Source organism: Alligator sinensis, unplaced genomic scaffold (assembly GCF_000455745.1).
Source record: "Alligator sinensis unplaced genomic scaffold, ASM45574v1 scaffold624_1, whole genome shotgun sequence".
NCBI lineage: Eukaryota > Metazoa > Chordata > Crocodylia > Alligatoridae > Alligator > Alligator sinensis.
In genome coordinates this window covers 2,871,456-2,888,299 of record NW_005842021.1, presented here as the reverse complement: position 1 = coordinate 2,888,299, position 16,844 = coordinate 2,871,456, and the positions used below count along the sequence as shown (strand labels likewise).

General features: G+C 40.1%; 1 protein-coding gene across 1 annotated transcript in view; it reads left to right on the top strand.

Moving 5' to 3' along the window:
• Positions 1-5,089: 5,089 nt before the first annotated feature.
• Positions 5,090-16,844, top strand: part of SETD3 (SET domain containing 3) — a 19,018-nt gene continuing 7,263 nt past the window's right edge. Inside the window, exons 1-3 of the mRNA XM_025202336.1 lie at positions 5,090-5,229; positions 6,309-6,423; positions 14,062-14,136. Coding sequence (XP_025058121.1) covers positions 6,328-6,423; positions 14,062-14,136 — 171 coding nt within the window. The 5' untranslated portion in view covers positions 5,090-5,229; positions 6,309-6,327. The remainder of the gene's footprint in view (positions 5,230-6,308; positions 6,424-14,061; positions 14,137-16,844) is intronic.

Here is a 16,844-nt window from a genome sequence, read left to right as displayed (position 1 = left end):
CTCACTCACTCACTCACTCACTCACTCACACCTCCGCTGATAGCAACGCTCTTGCCCCTCCCTGCTCCGGCCAATCCTGGAACTATTGCTTCAATTTTCACCAACCAGCTGGGACTCCAGGACAGCCTATGAAATCCAGGAGTGTCCTGGCCAAACTGAAACATGTGTCACCCTATGCAGAAGCAACTGGTAAGATTTTAATGGCTTTATAATAATGAGGCAGAAAATATTCACAAACACAACAGATCTTAACAGAAAAGCTTTGCAGAAGGACTTGTATTTCATATTTATACAAAGGCAGTCAGTTACAAAAGTGTGCAGAGGAATGTAATGTTCTTTAAACACTTATTAAATACAAAGGTAATCGGAAACCTTCTTTCTGTGTTGTGTGCCATTGGCTATACAAACTAACTTTAAACTGTAACTCTGAGCATAAGAAAATTAGAAACCTGTACCCACCCTTTTGAGCAAGTCCTTTAAAATGGGAACAAATGCCCCCACAGGCAGAGCAGATGTAGTCCAACACCGGCTTTCTAGGTTGTAATAATGTAAGGTGACCGTAGTTGTGTCCAGCCAAAAATACATGAAAAAATCAGCAGAAAATGCTTCTCCCAAGAAAAGGAAAGGGTGAACCTTCCTTTTTTGAAGTTGCACAGTTGTACCTCTTGATGTCAGTTGTCCAAGAGAGGAAAAAAAAAAATATTAAGTGGCTAAAACTTTTGTTTTTTCTTAATCTGGTTGCCATGCTGAGTGACTGACTGCTAGACTGGTAGCATTCTAGGTGACTAGAATAGCAGCCTGTCTCCCTTCAGAGTGGCTGCAGGCAATCTGGCAGCAATCACTGCTACCTTTTAATTTTTCTAGTTATTTTGAGACATCTTTCAGCTGTCTCAAAGCGTGGCTTGAAATTTTGAACGGGGAAAGAGGGTTGTTAGGCCAAACAGCATTATGAGGAAGCGTGAATTTAGCACCCAGTGGATGACTATACACCACCCCTTTTTGCTGTGGCTGTCACCCCAATTGCCAACTCTGACAGTATTTTTCACAAAAGGGTAAATAACTTTTAGTTAAATATTGCTTATTTCTTCTGATGATTCTTTCTTTCAGTAGAATGTCAGGGCCTTTATTTAAATGAAGAATATTCACATCTTCATGTTCCCATTTTAAATTAAAACAAAGCCAACTTTTTAAAGCTATTCAAAGCTGTTTCACAGGCTTGATTAGTTTGAATTAGGGTTTGTGTAATGCCAAATGCCTCATTTTATAGTTGATGCATAAAGGTCTGGCTGCATGAGCCTGCAGTAGCTGGATCTGATTTTGTTACTTATTAAGTGTTTGTTTAGTTTAAATACATGTCTGTGTTGGGTTTTTTTCTGATCAACCTGAAGAATTTGCATGCTATGCAGCAGCCATCTTCTATACTTTATTAAATATCTGTCAATTATAAATATCAAGGTTTTACATTAATGTCAAGATAGTACATCAAAAATTCATGGAATATGTGACTTTTTCCAAGGGTATTTAATACTTAATGCATTTGTGTCATTTTTCTTTCTAGATATATTGACAGGTTTTATTAAGTGTTTGTTAGGGAGATTTCATTTTTACCAAGGGACTATAAAGAGAAGCTGCATGCTAAATCAATTTTTTAATCAGAATATTGTTCTTTTTTTGTCTTGTGATCTATAGAGTTGGTTTTAAATTATATTCTAAAATAGTTTAGGGCAGAAATTTAATATGACCAGATATGCTGACTAAGTATATTTTAACTACTTTAAAATAGTTACTGGGATATTGTGTTGTGGAAAGTGTTATAAATATGGTAACTGTGTATTTATAATTTTATTCAGTCTTGCATATTTTACTATGAGACAATATCATCTTGCCCTTTGCCTGTATAAAATAAGTTGAACTATATTAAGAAACAGTGGTCTATAATCTCAACAAATGAGGAGGAACATTGGGAGTTTAATGGAATATAGAGCCTTCACATATACATCACATGTTGAAATGAGAACTCCTTTTTATAGTTACTGGAAGTTGCTGCTGCTTTATGGTGGTTCAGCTGCCTGTGTGAAATGAGTCAGTGGCTTCAGTGCAGTTCATTGTTGTCAAAATTCTGTCAGGCAAACTACTCCAGCAAAATTTAATACTAATTTTCACTTGGGGTAAAGTTGAAGTACTCTCTTGTTGTCAGTATAGTTGCTCATTCTAGGTTCTCATTCAGGCACACTGGCATAGTTGCTTTCTGTGTAATAAATGTACATAAATTGCATGTACTTTAGTGTGTTCAATTAATGTCTGAGGGCACATTTTTTCACTTAAAAAAATTTGAACAATCTAACTTTCTGTTAAGCATTTTAACGTCTTAGTATCTTCTGACAATTGAAAACTCTGCTGTTTTAATACTGTTATTCATGCTATTCATAGATGTTGTTAGATGTTAGGGTTGGAAGAGACCTCAATAGATCATCGAGTCAGACCCCCTATCTGGCACTTGTTTTGGTGGGAATAGAAGTCTCTCATAAGAATTGGGTATACAGGTTTCCCTTGCTTTATGCTATACATGTGTTCCTGGAAAATGGTGACTAACTTGAATTTGCATAAAGGGAACCCACTTTACACTCTAACAAATAGGGATACGTTCCAAGACCTCACCTACTGACCCCCAGACCATTTCTACCACTTTTACAAGACAATTTTGGTACTCATCAACAGCAGACAGTACACACAGGCACAGGGCACTATCGTAATGGGGATGACAACTACAGAAACACGTGTCACAGACAACGAGTGAGGAGCACAGACCCACACAGGAGACTATATTTTGGTGCGTGTCACTCCCGTGGGAGTGGGCTGACTGCGGGCTTCCACCACCCCGATCACATAAAAGTGAATTTACCTTGCATATAATGAATTTTTAGTATAAAAAGGGTCATCGCATAAGAGCGAATTCACATGTACAGAACCCACATAAAGCAAGGGAAACATATACAAGGAGGACAAATGCTTTCTATTGATTTTACAGTAGCATCTACTTAAGTTAATTCTTAAATCCTTAAAGATGAGGACTTTAGTCCCTTTGACAATCATTGTAATGTAAAAAAGCTTCATTTTCATTCAGAAGTAAGGCATTGTGATTTGAAGAAGGAAAGTTTGGAAGGATGCTTGCCTTGCATGGCTGTGATGTGACTTCCACTCAAGTTCACATGGAAAAAATCTAATAATTGCGTTTGTAGCATTGGTGACTACTCTGCTTCAGTACCAGTAGGTGGCATCAGTGCTACACTTACAGTATCTTGCCCAGTGAATCTGAAACACAAAACTGAAGCTAACATCAATATGACAGTTGTTGAAAAAGTATGTGCTTTGCAAAAGCAAAATTCTTTGTGCAACCAGGAAACACAATTTTGTGAGCAGTTGAGAAGGGAGGACTTGTTTCTAGATAGCTTAAATATATATGGATTGAATATAAAGGGAAAATAATTAATCAGAAGTTTTGAGGAGTTTCTCCGTTCATAGACATTTTTCTTTAATCTCTCCAGGCACAGAATAAGTTTTAGGACTTTGATAATTAATAGTTAGTAATAGAACAAGACATGACTTTTCTAAGGCAATACTTTTAAAATGAAACTTTTACTTGGTTAATATCTTTAATCCACTTGTGAATAACAGCTTTCTTGGATGCTTAGTTCATTATACCAATTTTAATTTTTTTAAGACTCTCTCTTAGTAATCAAAATGGAAATTAAGTTGCCATAAAGGATAATATAATTTGGGCGCTGTAGAATTGTAAACAAACATATATCATTTCAATTGTTACAATATGCTAACTCTGGTATTGGCTGACTGGATATAACGTGTCTCCTGAAGTATGCTGCTTGTGATTAAATATTGTGTTAGTGCTTTTCTCAGGAAAAAGTCATTTTTTGTAAAATATCCAGTTAAGTTGGAATCTGCAACGCAATATCCACATTGTTCAATGTCCACAAAAATCCCACTCAAATGTGGAATTTAACAATAGGATTTTTTTTTAATTTTAACTTTTTTCCCTTAAAAGTATTACCCATTTCAGAGAGAGTCCATCCGAAGGGTTAACTATAGGGATTGGGGCGAGCAGACACCTGGGACCTAACACCCAATTGGCAGTCTTTTGTAATATATAATTTGCCTAAAATTGCGCACTGAGCATAAGCTTTTGTTTTCTAATTGATTTACGGTTTGAGCCACTTTTACCTCATCCCCTACTGTCCTGCACACAGTGCCAGAAAGTACATTACAGTGAGAGATGATAAATTACCATGCACTTGTGATGCTAATGCATCAAGAGTAAAAACTGCATACTACATGGAGCTTCATGCATTAACACTGTTGCAAAGATACAGCCAAGCAAAAATTCATTTGTATCTTTAGAAATAACCATTTGTTCATTTGATCACTTACTGCAATCTGCCCATCACACTTAATTGAAATTGAAGATTAAAATTATGCTGTTATAGTTTTCCATTTGTTAATTGGAACAAAGTTTTGAAGTCTCTTGAGAGCCAGATTTCTAGAATGTTTATGCTAGATTAAATCTACTGTATTTTGGATGTTTCTGAAAGAAATTGTACAATCTTTCTTCACTTGTACAATGAGTTCAATGCAGCAAGCAACTAATATGTGCAAGTCACCAAAAAAAATTAGTAGTTGAGATTTCTGAAGTGTAGTATAATCTCTGCAAATAAACCTTTTATGTGAGGGAAGGCAGATTTAGAAATTCATCCTACATATGCGAAATACAGATTTAAGAGGAATTGTAAAATTTGGTGAAACCTAATGTATTTTTGTCTTAGGTTTTCTGTGGTTGATTTTTCTACCTTCTCGGAGTCAGTCTACCTTAAATTTTTATTTTTGTGTGGTGTCTGTGGGTTCCAGTCTTGAAATATGAAGAAACAGATTTATGGCGGCTGCTGGGCACAACAAATTAAGTTGACAGTGATGTATGAGAGCATAATAGCATGATGATCCCTCTGTAGCGCGGCTGGACGCCTCCTGCTTCATTTGGCTCTTGTTAGGATCTGTTAGGCAGCTAAATAATGAAATTCTGCAGACTGATTTCTGATTTTTTTTTTTTCTCTTTTCACTTCTTCTTTTTTTCTTTTTTTTTTTTTTAACTTCTATTTTCCAGACCCATCCTAATGCCAGCAAACTGCCTTTAAAGGATTCTTTCACTTATGATGACTACAGGTTGGTTTGCAATTTTTTAAGTGAATCTTGAGGTCCTGAAAACTGAGATGCTTTGTTGGGTATATGTGGGGGAACCCTACTGTTACCATTTAAAATATCTATGTATATCATATTGCTATACTTTTTTTGAGAAATGCCAAAAGGCACAGTGAATAAGTGTGCATGTTTTAATAGTTGCAAAGAAATCTGTTGTGGGGAAAAATAGTTAATTTAAGCAAATGGAACATAAGAGCCTCATGTGCAGTTTGGATAGTTTTTAAATAAAGTGTATTCATCCACAGTGTAGGAACATTTTTACCAATGGCTTTGTGCACATATTTCCCAAAAGGTAGTACAGTATGTACAGTTATAGTTGGTATGAGATCTGGAGAACTTGTGCTGTACATGTGAAGTCTGAGTATCTCTTGGAGGTGTCAGATATTGTGGGGTTGAGGTGAGGTTCAAGGTACTTGACTTGAATTAAATGGTAATATACCATGAATAATAAAGATTCACGAACTCTCCCAGAGACCTTGTATTCCTTTTGTGTTTTAGTCACTACTTTGGGATGTTGTGTCCACAGTATGCCTCTTCCAGTGGGGAGAGGCCAATTTAAGTGCCAGGTTGATCAAAATACGAGTAATAAAGTGTACAGAAGTAATTTACCTTCAGTTTTCTAGTTCCTCAGACTGTTTTTATGGTGCAGTTAGTTGACTAAAGTACTACGTAGAAAATTCTGATATTTTTGTGTTATATAGGAAATGCACAGCGTAAAAAATGTTTAAGTGGAGATCTGAATGCTGCTTTTTCACGAGGAGGAAACTTCTCATGTTCATCATTCTAAACCAGGAGCGGGCAATTATTTTGGGCACAGGGCCGCTTACTGAGTTTCAGTAAGCCATCGAGGGCTGCATGACAGGCAGCTCAGGGCAGATTAATATGAATTTTCTAAATCTTTTAGGGGCCCCGCGGGCCAGATAGAATGGCCTGGCGGGCCGCATTTTGCCCACCCCTGTTCTAACCATTGTTTTAGACTGGATTGCATCTTTTCAGCTGGCCAGGTTTAAATAATGACATCTTGAAGTTTGTGTTCTTTGCAGATGGGCGGTTTCCTCTGTTATGACACGACAAAATCAGATACCAACTGAAGATGGTTCTCGAGTTACCCTGGCTCTGATTCCTTTATGGGACATGTGTAATCATACCAATGGTCTGGTAAGGATTTTTTTGGTGTGATTAGGAAATAATATAACTTTAATATACTAAGGAATTTCAGTAGTGTATTTTAATGATGCTTTTCATTATGGTTCTTTAAAATTGGGCTTCCATCTTCTCATCTGACATTCTAAAGAAATCTAATAATTTAAAGTTCTTGATATAGCAGTTTCACTTCCTCATGATCAAGTGGCTTTTAGATCTAATTGTAAACAAGGTATAGTTACTTTTTCTTAAGTAACTTTAACAAGTAAATAGCTTTGAGAGAATTATCACTTATGGGAGACGACTTCTTTCCTGTCAAATTTGAGTATTTCTCATTTTCATGGATACAAAATTTTGTTTCTGGTAATTCTGCCCATGGTATCCACAAGACTAGATGCATTTTATATTGAGAATACAAAAACAGATTGATGGAGGGTTGTCTCTCAAAGCCACTCTGCCCTGGGTACCACCAGGGAAGGAGGATAGAAATTTGAAGCTTAGCAGTGCTACCTGCTCTCTAACCATGCCCAGAGAGCCTTGTTATGGAGGTAGCAATGACAAGAGCAGAGCATACTTCAACAAAATCGGTTTATCTGTTAGCACATCAAAGAAAAAAAGCTAAAATACGACTTTAGGGCATATTAAACATTTAAAAGGTGATGTGTATATAGAAAGTCAGACCTACTGACATATTTGTGTCTCATGAATTTTTACCAGCTTATAGAGGATCATGTCTCAGCTTCGTGAAATGGTTGGTTAATGCATGAATTGAGGAAAATGGAAGTCCACAAAAGGATAGTCTACCAGCAGTTAGTTGATCATAAAGCTTCTGTCTGCTAAAGAATGTATACTTGATTTTGCATTATTAGTGGGTTGAATAACTTGATGTAAACAGCAGTAAATGTGACTTGGTCTTCTCTATTCACGTAATAAAGTCGTGGTAAGAAAGTGTAGATCTGGGTGACAGGACAGTGTATTGGCATAAGTAGAACCTAGGTAAGCAGGTTATAGTACTGGTTTGCATATCTCTGTTACCTTAATATTACTGCAACATAAGCTAATGTTGTAGCCATGATGGTCCAGGAAGAATGCAAGAAAGGGTACAATGATACCTGAAAACATGTCTGTCCTTTCCAGCTAGACAGTTGGTCAAGTAAAAGGTGTCTCCCACAAACTTCCTTGCCTCTGTCAACCAGCCATTTGAGAATCTGGGCAGGTGAAACATCTATCCCACTTTTAAACCTGGGTGGGGGGGAGGCTTACTGCATTGTATCTTATTGCAGTAAACTTCTAGGCTGCCTTCTGTGAAGCCATCCTGTGGAACCTAAAGCTGTCAGAGAGTGGAAGGTGTCTCAGCAATATTTTTGTCTTTTAAGAAATTTACCCTAGAGAGAGGGGAGAGAGAGAATACATTAAAACGTAGACAACGAAGGTAGTATGCATACACAGTCATTTTCACTTTTTTACTGTTTCCCACAGGATCTAGTTCAAAAGTGGTATAGAGGGGCTGAATTTTGTTAACCATTGACAAAAAAAAAAAAAAAAAAAAGCTGTCCATTGTTAACTTTCTTTTCATTAAAAATGTAGACTGCTTAAATAACCAGCAGAAGGAAAAAATATATTCGCAAAGCTTACTCTTACACCTCTATTTTGTATTTTTATAATAGACATGAGTAGATCTTAACCTCTTTGCTCTGATTATGGTCCATCCTGATAAAAAAGCATTAAGTGAATATTTGACTCACTTGTGTGAAAGTAAGGAAAAAGATGGATTTTCATCCTCCATTGTCTGTTCCAAAGACGGTACTGAAATGCCACTTCAGTCAATCAGCTATAATATCCCTATTCTTGCTCTATCCCACAGTTCTCTTTTCTACCAGCTTGATAATGAAATGCTTTTTCGGGGTATTTTTTTGGAGTTAGGTCCATCCAGCTTTTTCGTGCTTCTGACACTACTAATTAGATCAGCCTGCATCTAAGAACTATGTCAAAATGGTTGTCTTCATGCATTTCTCATTGTTATTCTTTAGTGGGATTGTATTTTGACAGTCAGAGGTTGATTACTGGTACTGCCAGAGCTTTAAATGAATAAGCTTAGTTTTGCCTGTTGGAATGAGACCATCGGTATCACTAACCAAGCAACTTGGTTACTTGGTCACTACTTGGGTGTTCTGCACAAAACTTAAAATTCACTAACTGACTTGCTTCAGCAGTAAAACATAAAAGAGCCAACTTATCATCTATCTTCTGGAGAAGGAAGCAGCTTAGTTCTTGTTTTGTCTTTTCTTTCCTTCATGTAAATTAGTCTAGCACTATATTGGACTTTGCTGGGCATTCTATTTGGAAAAACTATTTTTAAAGATTGGCAGTTTGGGGAAACACATTACAGCTTCCCCCAAGACAGACTCCTTCTGCCAGAATCCAGGTATTCCCTCTAATGTTTCAAATTTTTCCCTTGCAGTAGTCTTATAGGAGACTGACTATGAGGGCACATCCAGACGAGTGCACACATGCAGTGGCATCCCATGGGTGTGCAGTGCCTGGGGGCCAATGCTGCATTTGCGTGTCCCCCTCCTCCCAGGACGATCCGAGCAGAGTGCAGGTCCCAAGGCAAATCAGCTTGTGCAGGACGTCAGCTCCCACCCCACGGCTCTTCTGTGGGTCAGTTAGCAGTGCAGCACACCAGATGCGGGGGGGAGGGGCGGCTCCTGGAATTTCCGGCCAGAACAGCAAAAGAAGCCCACAACACGTTGGGTGGGTGGCTGGGCCACGCACAAAATGCGGGAGGCACCTTGGCTTCTCTGGCCACCACACCACCCCCCTCCGTCAGTACGCCACTGCCCATGTGCCTCTTGCAGCATCCCAAGCCAGTTTGAGATGGCGTAGGAGGCATGATGTGAAGGAAAAAGTGTTCCATGTGCTGCATATTTGCAGCGCGTGCTCAAAATTTGATACCTGAAGTTCAGGTGTCCAAAAATACCCCGGGGGGGAAAAAGTGGGGTAGGGCATGGTCCTGGACTATGCCCGTCTTCCAGAGGGACACTCTGATTTCTGGCCAGAGAGTCTGTATGGTGCTTCTGCTACCCCAGTTATGTATATAGTGGGTTTTTGTTCTAATTGTGGAAGAACATGGATTTTGGGGTATTTTAAAGAGTGAATTTGGGATGCTGCCTCTGCAGTCCAGCTGGCACAAGGGGTAGTGTTCCTAGATACCAATTGGCCAGGCCCCAGAAGATCCTGAGAGCGAGTAGCCCTGAGCTGCTTGCCAAGGCAGCTTTTTTTTTTTTTTTTTTTTTTTATACTGGTGGGACCAGTGCAGGTGCTGGCCCCAGGCTCTAGCTCCCCCTGGCTGAAAATCCAGGAGGAGCTGGGCAGGGTTATTTTGCCCCAAGTGATACAACTTGCCCCACACCAAAGTGTATGTCCTGGCATGTGAGCTGAGGCAAAAATTCCCTGCTCAAATTTGTGTTGCTCCTATATGAGCTGCTGTAAGTGCACGTGCCTGCATGTGTGCATGTGCCCTAAGGGTTTTTTCGGAGTTCAAAAACATTTCTTGTGCCTGTGCAGTAACTAAAGAAATCGTAAAACATCTCAAGCACTTAAGAAGTTACCAAAAATTCATTTCTGTGGTTGGAAGACTTTTTTTTTTTTAAGTGCGGTCACTGAAATTGGGATAAACAACCAGAGAAACAGGTTACAGGGGAGTGGGTAAAGTGTGGGGTCATTTAGAACTTGGAGGCTTTATTTCTTTCTTAACTTTAATACCAATCCAGGGTGGTATAGTAGAATCTCTGGGTAAAGTGCTGCAGTCTGTGTTAAGCAGGAATTCAGACTGGATGATCATAATGGGCCCTGTGGGTCTTCAAAGATCACAGATTGACTTAGGTCTTAAACAGTGGCATTCATATCCAGTGCCATTTTATAAGTGTAAAGTGAACTCCTATTGCTCTAGCTCATGGCTGCCATTCTGGATTTCTTCTGTCTGAGAAGAATTTCTTGTGGTAACTTTGAAAGAATAGTTTTGGCTTACAGATGCATATTTGAATATGTGAGCAAAGTAAAGCCACCACCTAAGCTTTCAAAGTAGCCCAAAGGGTTCTGTCCTCAGACAAAGCAAATCCAAGATGGCAGATGACAGTCATGATATAGTACCCCTGTTCAGACCTAATCTCTGTAGCAGAAAACAAAGTTCTTGCAGTGCTCTGTGTGAGAGCCTTGTTACACATTCATTTTGGGAGCCACTGGGAGCTTTTAACCCCTGGATTGTCCACACAACATCTGGAACTAGTTTTAAGCACGTTTTTGGTTCCCTAAAGTTATGCCAATCCTTGGCAGGTTTATCTTTGATCCGTGTTGCCCAACTTGTGTTCTATTAACGTGTGGCCACTCCCACCCAAGTTGTAGTCTTCCTGCATCCCAGGACGCAATGTCCCTTTCCCTACCTCCTGTTTTGTGTGGACAAACTTTCCACCCCTGAACTCTACTGGCCAGGGGGCAGTTCTGGCACCAAGCCAACTCCCCCTCCTGCTCCCTGGGATGTACCTTCCCACCCTAGAGATGCAGCAGAGCACATGCCAGCTAACCAAGTTACAGGGCATGGATGGGTCCAGGAGTGGGATTTGGGGGGCAGGGGACTGGATTGGTTCCCAATGAGCTGGGGCTTCCTTCCCAAGGCAGGAGCAGTTGTTGGCTACAATGCACCAACTCACTATAAAATTTAGTTTATAGTTTATTGGACGGATGCAAAAGTCAGACCATAGACTGTGGTGCTGATCCACCCACACGCGCGCACACATGCACACACGCTAGCTCTGAACACTAAGCACTGGTATCAAGCTAGACCTATCCCCAAGCACTGGAATCTACCGTCGATGGCCAGTCGAGGCTTCTTTCAGTGCAATGTTGCTTCACAAGGGGGTCGCCAGCTGCTCCTTCCGGCTGGACAGGCAGGGTGCTGGTTGGGTCAAGAGGGCGCCCTTGGGGGTCATTCTTCGCTGCCTTTTATACCTCTCTGGCAGACTTTAGTGACTCCCCAATTCTCAGGCTTACCCAATCCAGGGGCTGTTGACCTTGAGGGACGTCCCTCTTGGTACCTGCTGGATGGCAGCTGTCAGCCCCAGGGGTCACGTCTGCAGGTACGTGCAGTCTCAGGAGTCCGTTGATGAATTTTGATAGATTCACTGCCATGATGAATAGAGCTCTGGAAGTGGTTGATCAGGGGATATTTCAGCCCCAAGGGTCTGTTTCCAGCGTTGATTAGTGCAAACAGGGGCTTCCATACCTTTTAATGATGAAGTTTCCGGGAATACCTGGCTCTTTATTGATTCTTTCCTCTCCTTGGTCTCTGATTTTGTAGGTGTTAATTGCCGCTCATTAACATGCTTATCCAGACTAGCTACTGTGTTACACAATCAACCATGATTCTTTCAGGGACCTGCTTCATACAGAGATTCCTGCTCTTGCTAACATTGTTACATGGTACAATTGACTTTTAAACTTAAAGTACATCTGTGAAAGCATCTACAAGCTCTATTTTCACTACAAGTACACCTTATGTAAAAATAATAATAATAAAAGAAAGAGAGAGAGGAAGGAAGAAAAGGTAGAAAAGAGAGAACATCCCCAAAAGAGGGCAAATACTAAAAGAGGGGCTTTGGCCATATGAAGAAGCTTCACATTTTGGGGCGGGGGAAGACAAGAGAGTTTCTTGCTACACAGTAGCTCCCCTAAAAGCACCTTCCATCACTGCTTCCACCTCTCAGCCACCCTGAGAAGCATAACCAGCACTTTCCCACACTAAAATGTCAGATCCCACTTTGTTAAAACATGAGACCTTTTTAAATTAACTTCCTTATTTCTTTTTAAATTCTTTTTTAATATACAGTATAACCTCATAAATCCAGCATGCTCAGGACTGAGCACCTGCCAGAAATTTGAAAATTCCATTTTTTTGAAAATGGAGCAGCAGCCGGGGGGGGAGAGGGGGAGTAGCAGTGGCCAGTCCCAGAGCAGTGGCTGCACACGGAGTGGGGTGGTGGATGGCAGTGGCAGCCGCCATGTGCAAGCTTCCAGGGAGCAGAGAGGAAAGCTTAAAAAGTGCTGGATTTTTGAGAATTCAGTTTTTGAGATCCGGATTTATGAGGTTAATACTGTATATGTTTTTATCTTATCCTTCATTTCCCTACCCTTCCCCTATGTCCATTTCCTTTTTACTTCCCAGTTCATTTATCCACCCCTGTCCCATTAACTCTCCGCCTCCCAGTTTCATGCCCCTCTTCCCCTCCCCTCAGCCCCCCATCTCACACCCACCCACCTAGAGCAGGGACAGAAGCCTGTCCTGGCTTGCCTGTCCTGTAGTGACAACTCACACTCCTCCTCAGGGCCCTACTTGCCCAGCCCTCTAATGGCAAGTCACAGCTGTGCAAGTGGGGGGACAGTCGGAGAAGGTTTTTAGCCTGAGGCAGTAGTTTTCAACCTGTGGTTTGCAGACCCGTGGGGGTTTACAGACTGCCTTAAAGGGTCCATGAAAGACGACTATGATCAGTCAAAAGTATGTTAATACCCATACTTACAATTCAAAGGGGTCCTTACCTCTATTTGAAATGTTTTAGGGGTCCACAAGTGAAAAAGGTTGGAAACCACTGCCTTACAGTGTGACTGCTCCAAATTGGAGCTAACACTAACACTGATCAACATTTGAACAGCTCAAAGTGCAACTGTACCAAGACCCTTTAAGAGAATGTGTGACTCTGCAGTTTGTCCCTCTGGTCAATGGACTATTTTACTACAGTGTAACTGTGTAAAAATTAAATTCAGAAAAGTTAGAGAAGTTGCTCCCTGATTGCCCAATTATTGCATACCTTTTTTTCTGTCCAGATCCCTTTAGCTCTTACGATTAGTACGGGTTCCTTGTTGTATGGGATTATTCAAGTGTGTAATTATAACAACATAATTTTTGTTTAAAAGTTTTAGGATGACTTTACTTGCTAGTGAGCACATTTAGTTTTGTGACTTTTTTTTCTTTTTGAAAAGGATTTTATTCCAAAGACAATAAGGAGTACTTTTTCCCTCCTCTGCTGTATGCTTTTACAGAAAAAATCCCTTCAGTTTCTAAGATTAATTACTTAACTTCAGATAAAGGGAATTATTTGCAAGTAAATTGGAGTTCTCTGAAGATGGTATTCCCTAAAGAGTCATAGTTACTCCTTTTTCATTGAGAGAGAGAGAGAGAGAGAGAGAGAGAGAGATAAAAAATGCACTGATATTTGAAAGATATGAGACAAAATAGCATACTCACTGTAGGTCTCTAGCGTACCTCGCAGTAGTGTCTTAACATTCAAGAACTTTATAATAAGCTGCTGGATTTAGCTCAGGACCAGCAAGTGTTGGTCTATGGAGGGTACTTTCCTCAGCGCTTTTCCTTTGCTTTTTTAAATTTCTCTGATGCAGAGATTTTAATGTTCCTAACTAAGAAATTATTGTTTAGAATTCATAAACATTTAATATCGTCTATGCTATGTCAGGTAAAGGAAAACATGTGCATGTGCAGTTACTTCTGTTTAAATTACACATTAATAAAAGGTAGTTTTATCAAAATGGGGAGAAAACAAATGCAAGATGCTAAAGATATCTGTCTTTTTTTTCTTTGGATAGATCACTACTGGTTACAATTTAGAAGATGACCGATGTGAATGTGTAGCACTTCAGGATTTCAAAGCTGGAGAGCAGGTAATATGAACAGTTATCTACACCGTGGTTATTCGGAGAAGTATTGTACAACGTTGCATTGTGTCCCCTGAAGAAGAGGGCGCAAGATAAGTGAACACATTATAATTACCTGCAATTAAAGCCTTTGTATTTTGCAGGTACAGTTAATGGCACTTAATATATGTAAAAATTTAATAGCAAAGTACTGTAGGTGAGGTCTTGCATAGCAGAAGTTTTGTTGTACTTGGTTAATTTTTGACCAAGTTCTAGTAAAACTAAAAAAATTAAATTAGAATAAAATATATCCTATATACATCTGTGAAGAGATCCTCCTTAAGACTCAAGGCCTGGTACAAACATTTAATCACTGGGAGGTGTATACAAATTATTAGACACCAATTGAGACATTTCAAAATGAAATTATTAAAGGACAATACCTCAGTTCCTCAGTTTTCATAACCAGCAGCAGGTTGCAGTACATTTCTTTATTGTTTAACTGGTATGTGTTAGCCTAATGGAGGTGACCAACCTACAGCACACGTGTCACAAGTGGCACAGACAGCCTCTCTGTGTGGTACATGGTAGATCAAGGAAGGGGGCAGACAACTGGCTGTAGTAGATAGGGCAGGGAGCAGAAAGCAGAGCAGCAAAGCAGTCTGGGAGCCAAGGGCAGAAGACAGAGAGCAGAGCATCTGATTAGATGGGAGAAGTGGATCGGTGTGTGCTCAAGGAGGGTACAAGGCTTAATTTGTGACATGCATGCTGAAAAGGTTGGCCCCACTGGCTTAAGACTTATCCAGTTGCCAAATAAGGGGTGGTGTTACCAACCAACATAGGTGACAGAGACCATTTTCCTTCCCAGCAATTAATTGGCCTGTACCATGTTCATCCCAAGAAATATAAAAAACAGAAATATACCTGAAAGTAATTTCCCTGGCCTTGGACTAATTGGTCCACCCATTCAGACTGAAGAACAGTGAATCCAAAGCATTCCCTACAATAGGAAATGTACCTATTGTTGAAAATAATTCTTGAAGAAGTAGAAATAGAAGGAGCTCATTCTGGGGGTTGTCCAGCCAGCACTGGAGAATGGGGCAGGTGCATTGGAGCCCCCTCCCCCACACGCACACAAAGGAGGGGAGGGCTCCAATCCATCCACCTACCCACCCCACTCCAGTGTAGGTTGCGGAAACCCCAGAATGGACCTCTCTCCCCTGCCTTCTTCCCCTCCTATCCTGAGAGAGCACCAGAGCCTGGGAGCCAGGGAATGGAGCTGGGGGAAGAGGCTGAAGAGACGCAGACTCTCTCCCTAGATCAACTCCAAATTGAAGCTTGGTCCTTCACCCTCCGGACCAAACAGCTAACAACTGTTGGGTCAGGAGGATTGGTCTAACTCATGGCTCTTTCTGTGAAGTGGCGTGAGTTAGACTGGGGAGCTGCACTTCTGTTTGTGGCTGTAAGAATGCTGACTTCTGTTTACTCATGGTAATTATACAAGAGTTTCATCTGACATCCAGTATACATTGGAGTTGATCTAACAGACTTTTACACTGGTGTGTTCTGGGTTCAGGGTTCTTTTCCTTTTCCAATATTTTCAGCTATCACAAGCATTTAAATATTGCCATTTAATCTTAGAGGTTTCCCAAGCACTTTAGAGGGCAGTGTGCAGAGTTTTGTTAGCATGTTTATATACTTACAGTAATCTCCCCAATGTACATAGGCAATCCATGCATGTGGGATTATCTGTAATATTTTATGGATTAGGTGCATTAAACTACTAACCATTTACAGCCTGGGGTAGGGAGACATAAAATACTGATTCTCAACCAGGTGTTGCAGCACCTGGAGGTGCCATACCATCCTTTTAAGAGTGCTGAAGGATGCCACGCAACATTAGTACCGTTTCACAGGACAGATTCCGAGATTTAAAAAAGGAATCCATAGCATCAGAAACATTCTGTTCTGGTCCTTTTTGACCTCTTGTGATGTTTCTTTGCTACAGAACTGGTCCTTTATTTTTCTGTAGTCAACAAACAAATGAAAGCTAAGAACTGGCATTTTCTGAGTGCTTTGAGTCTAACAAGGGGTGAGACTCTCTGATGTGAAACTTAACAAAAAAATAATTGCATCATTAGTTGGTTAAGCATTGGAACAGACTACCTAGAGAAGTTATAGGATCTCCATCCCTGGAAATTTGGGTCCTGCCTTGAGCAGGGGGTAGGACTAAATGACCTTATGGCCCCTGAAGCCCTACTTTTCTGTGATCTTATGATTAGTTTTGCTTGGCTTGGGGAAGAACAACATTGAATTCTCATCTTGTAAACTAGGGATAGGTGGAATTACTATTTCAATCTGAAGTTTACATACATGCCTGATGACAGTTTGGATTCTTAATGCATCTTGAGTCTACCTCTAAAAGAAAGTATAGACATGTCTAGAACTTTTATACTTGGGCAATGTTCTTCTAGGTATTTTATAAGAAATAAGACTGGTTTCGGTTTACAATTCCATTATCAAAAGAAAGGATAAATGTCCTGGTGATACAGACTGCAACAGGTAATATAGTGTCTTGCTCTACTGAGAATGTTATATAGCCAGTGCCAGGTAAAAACTCAAAACCGTAACATTTTTTTTCTTTAATTATTTTTAAGCACTTACTTCAGAGTCTTACTGCAGAGTATATTAATTCACATATATTTTTTAAAATAATATATATTACTGAACGTGTT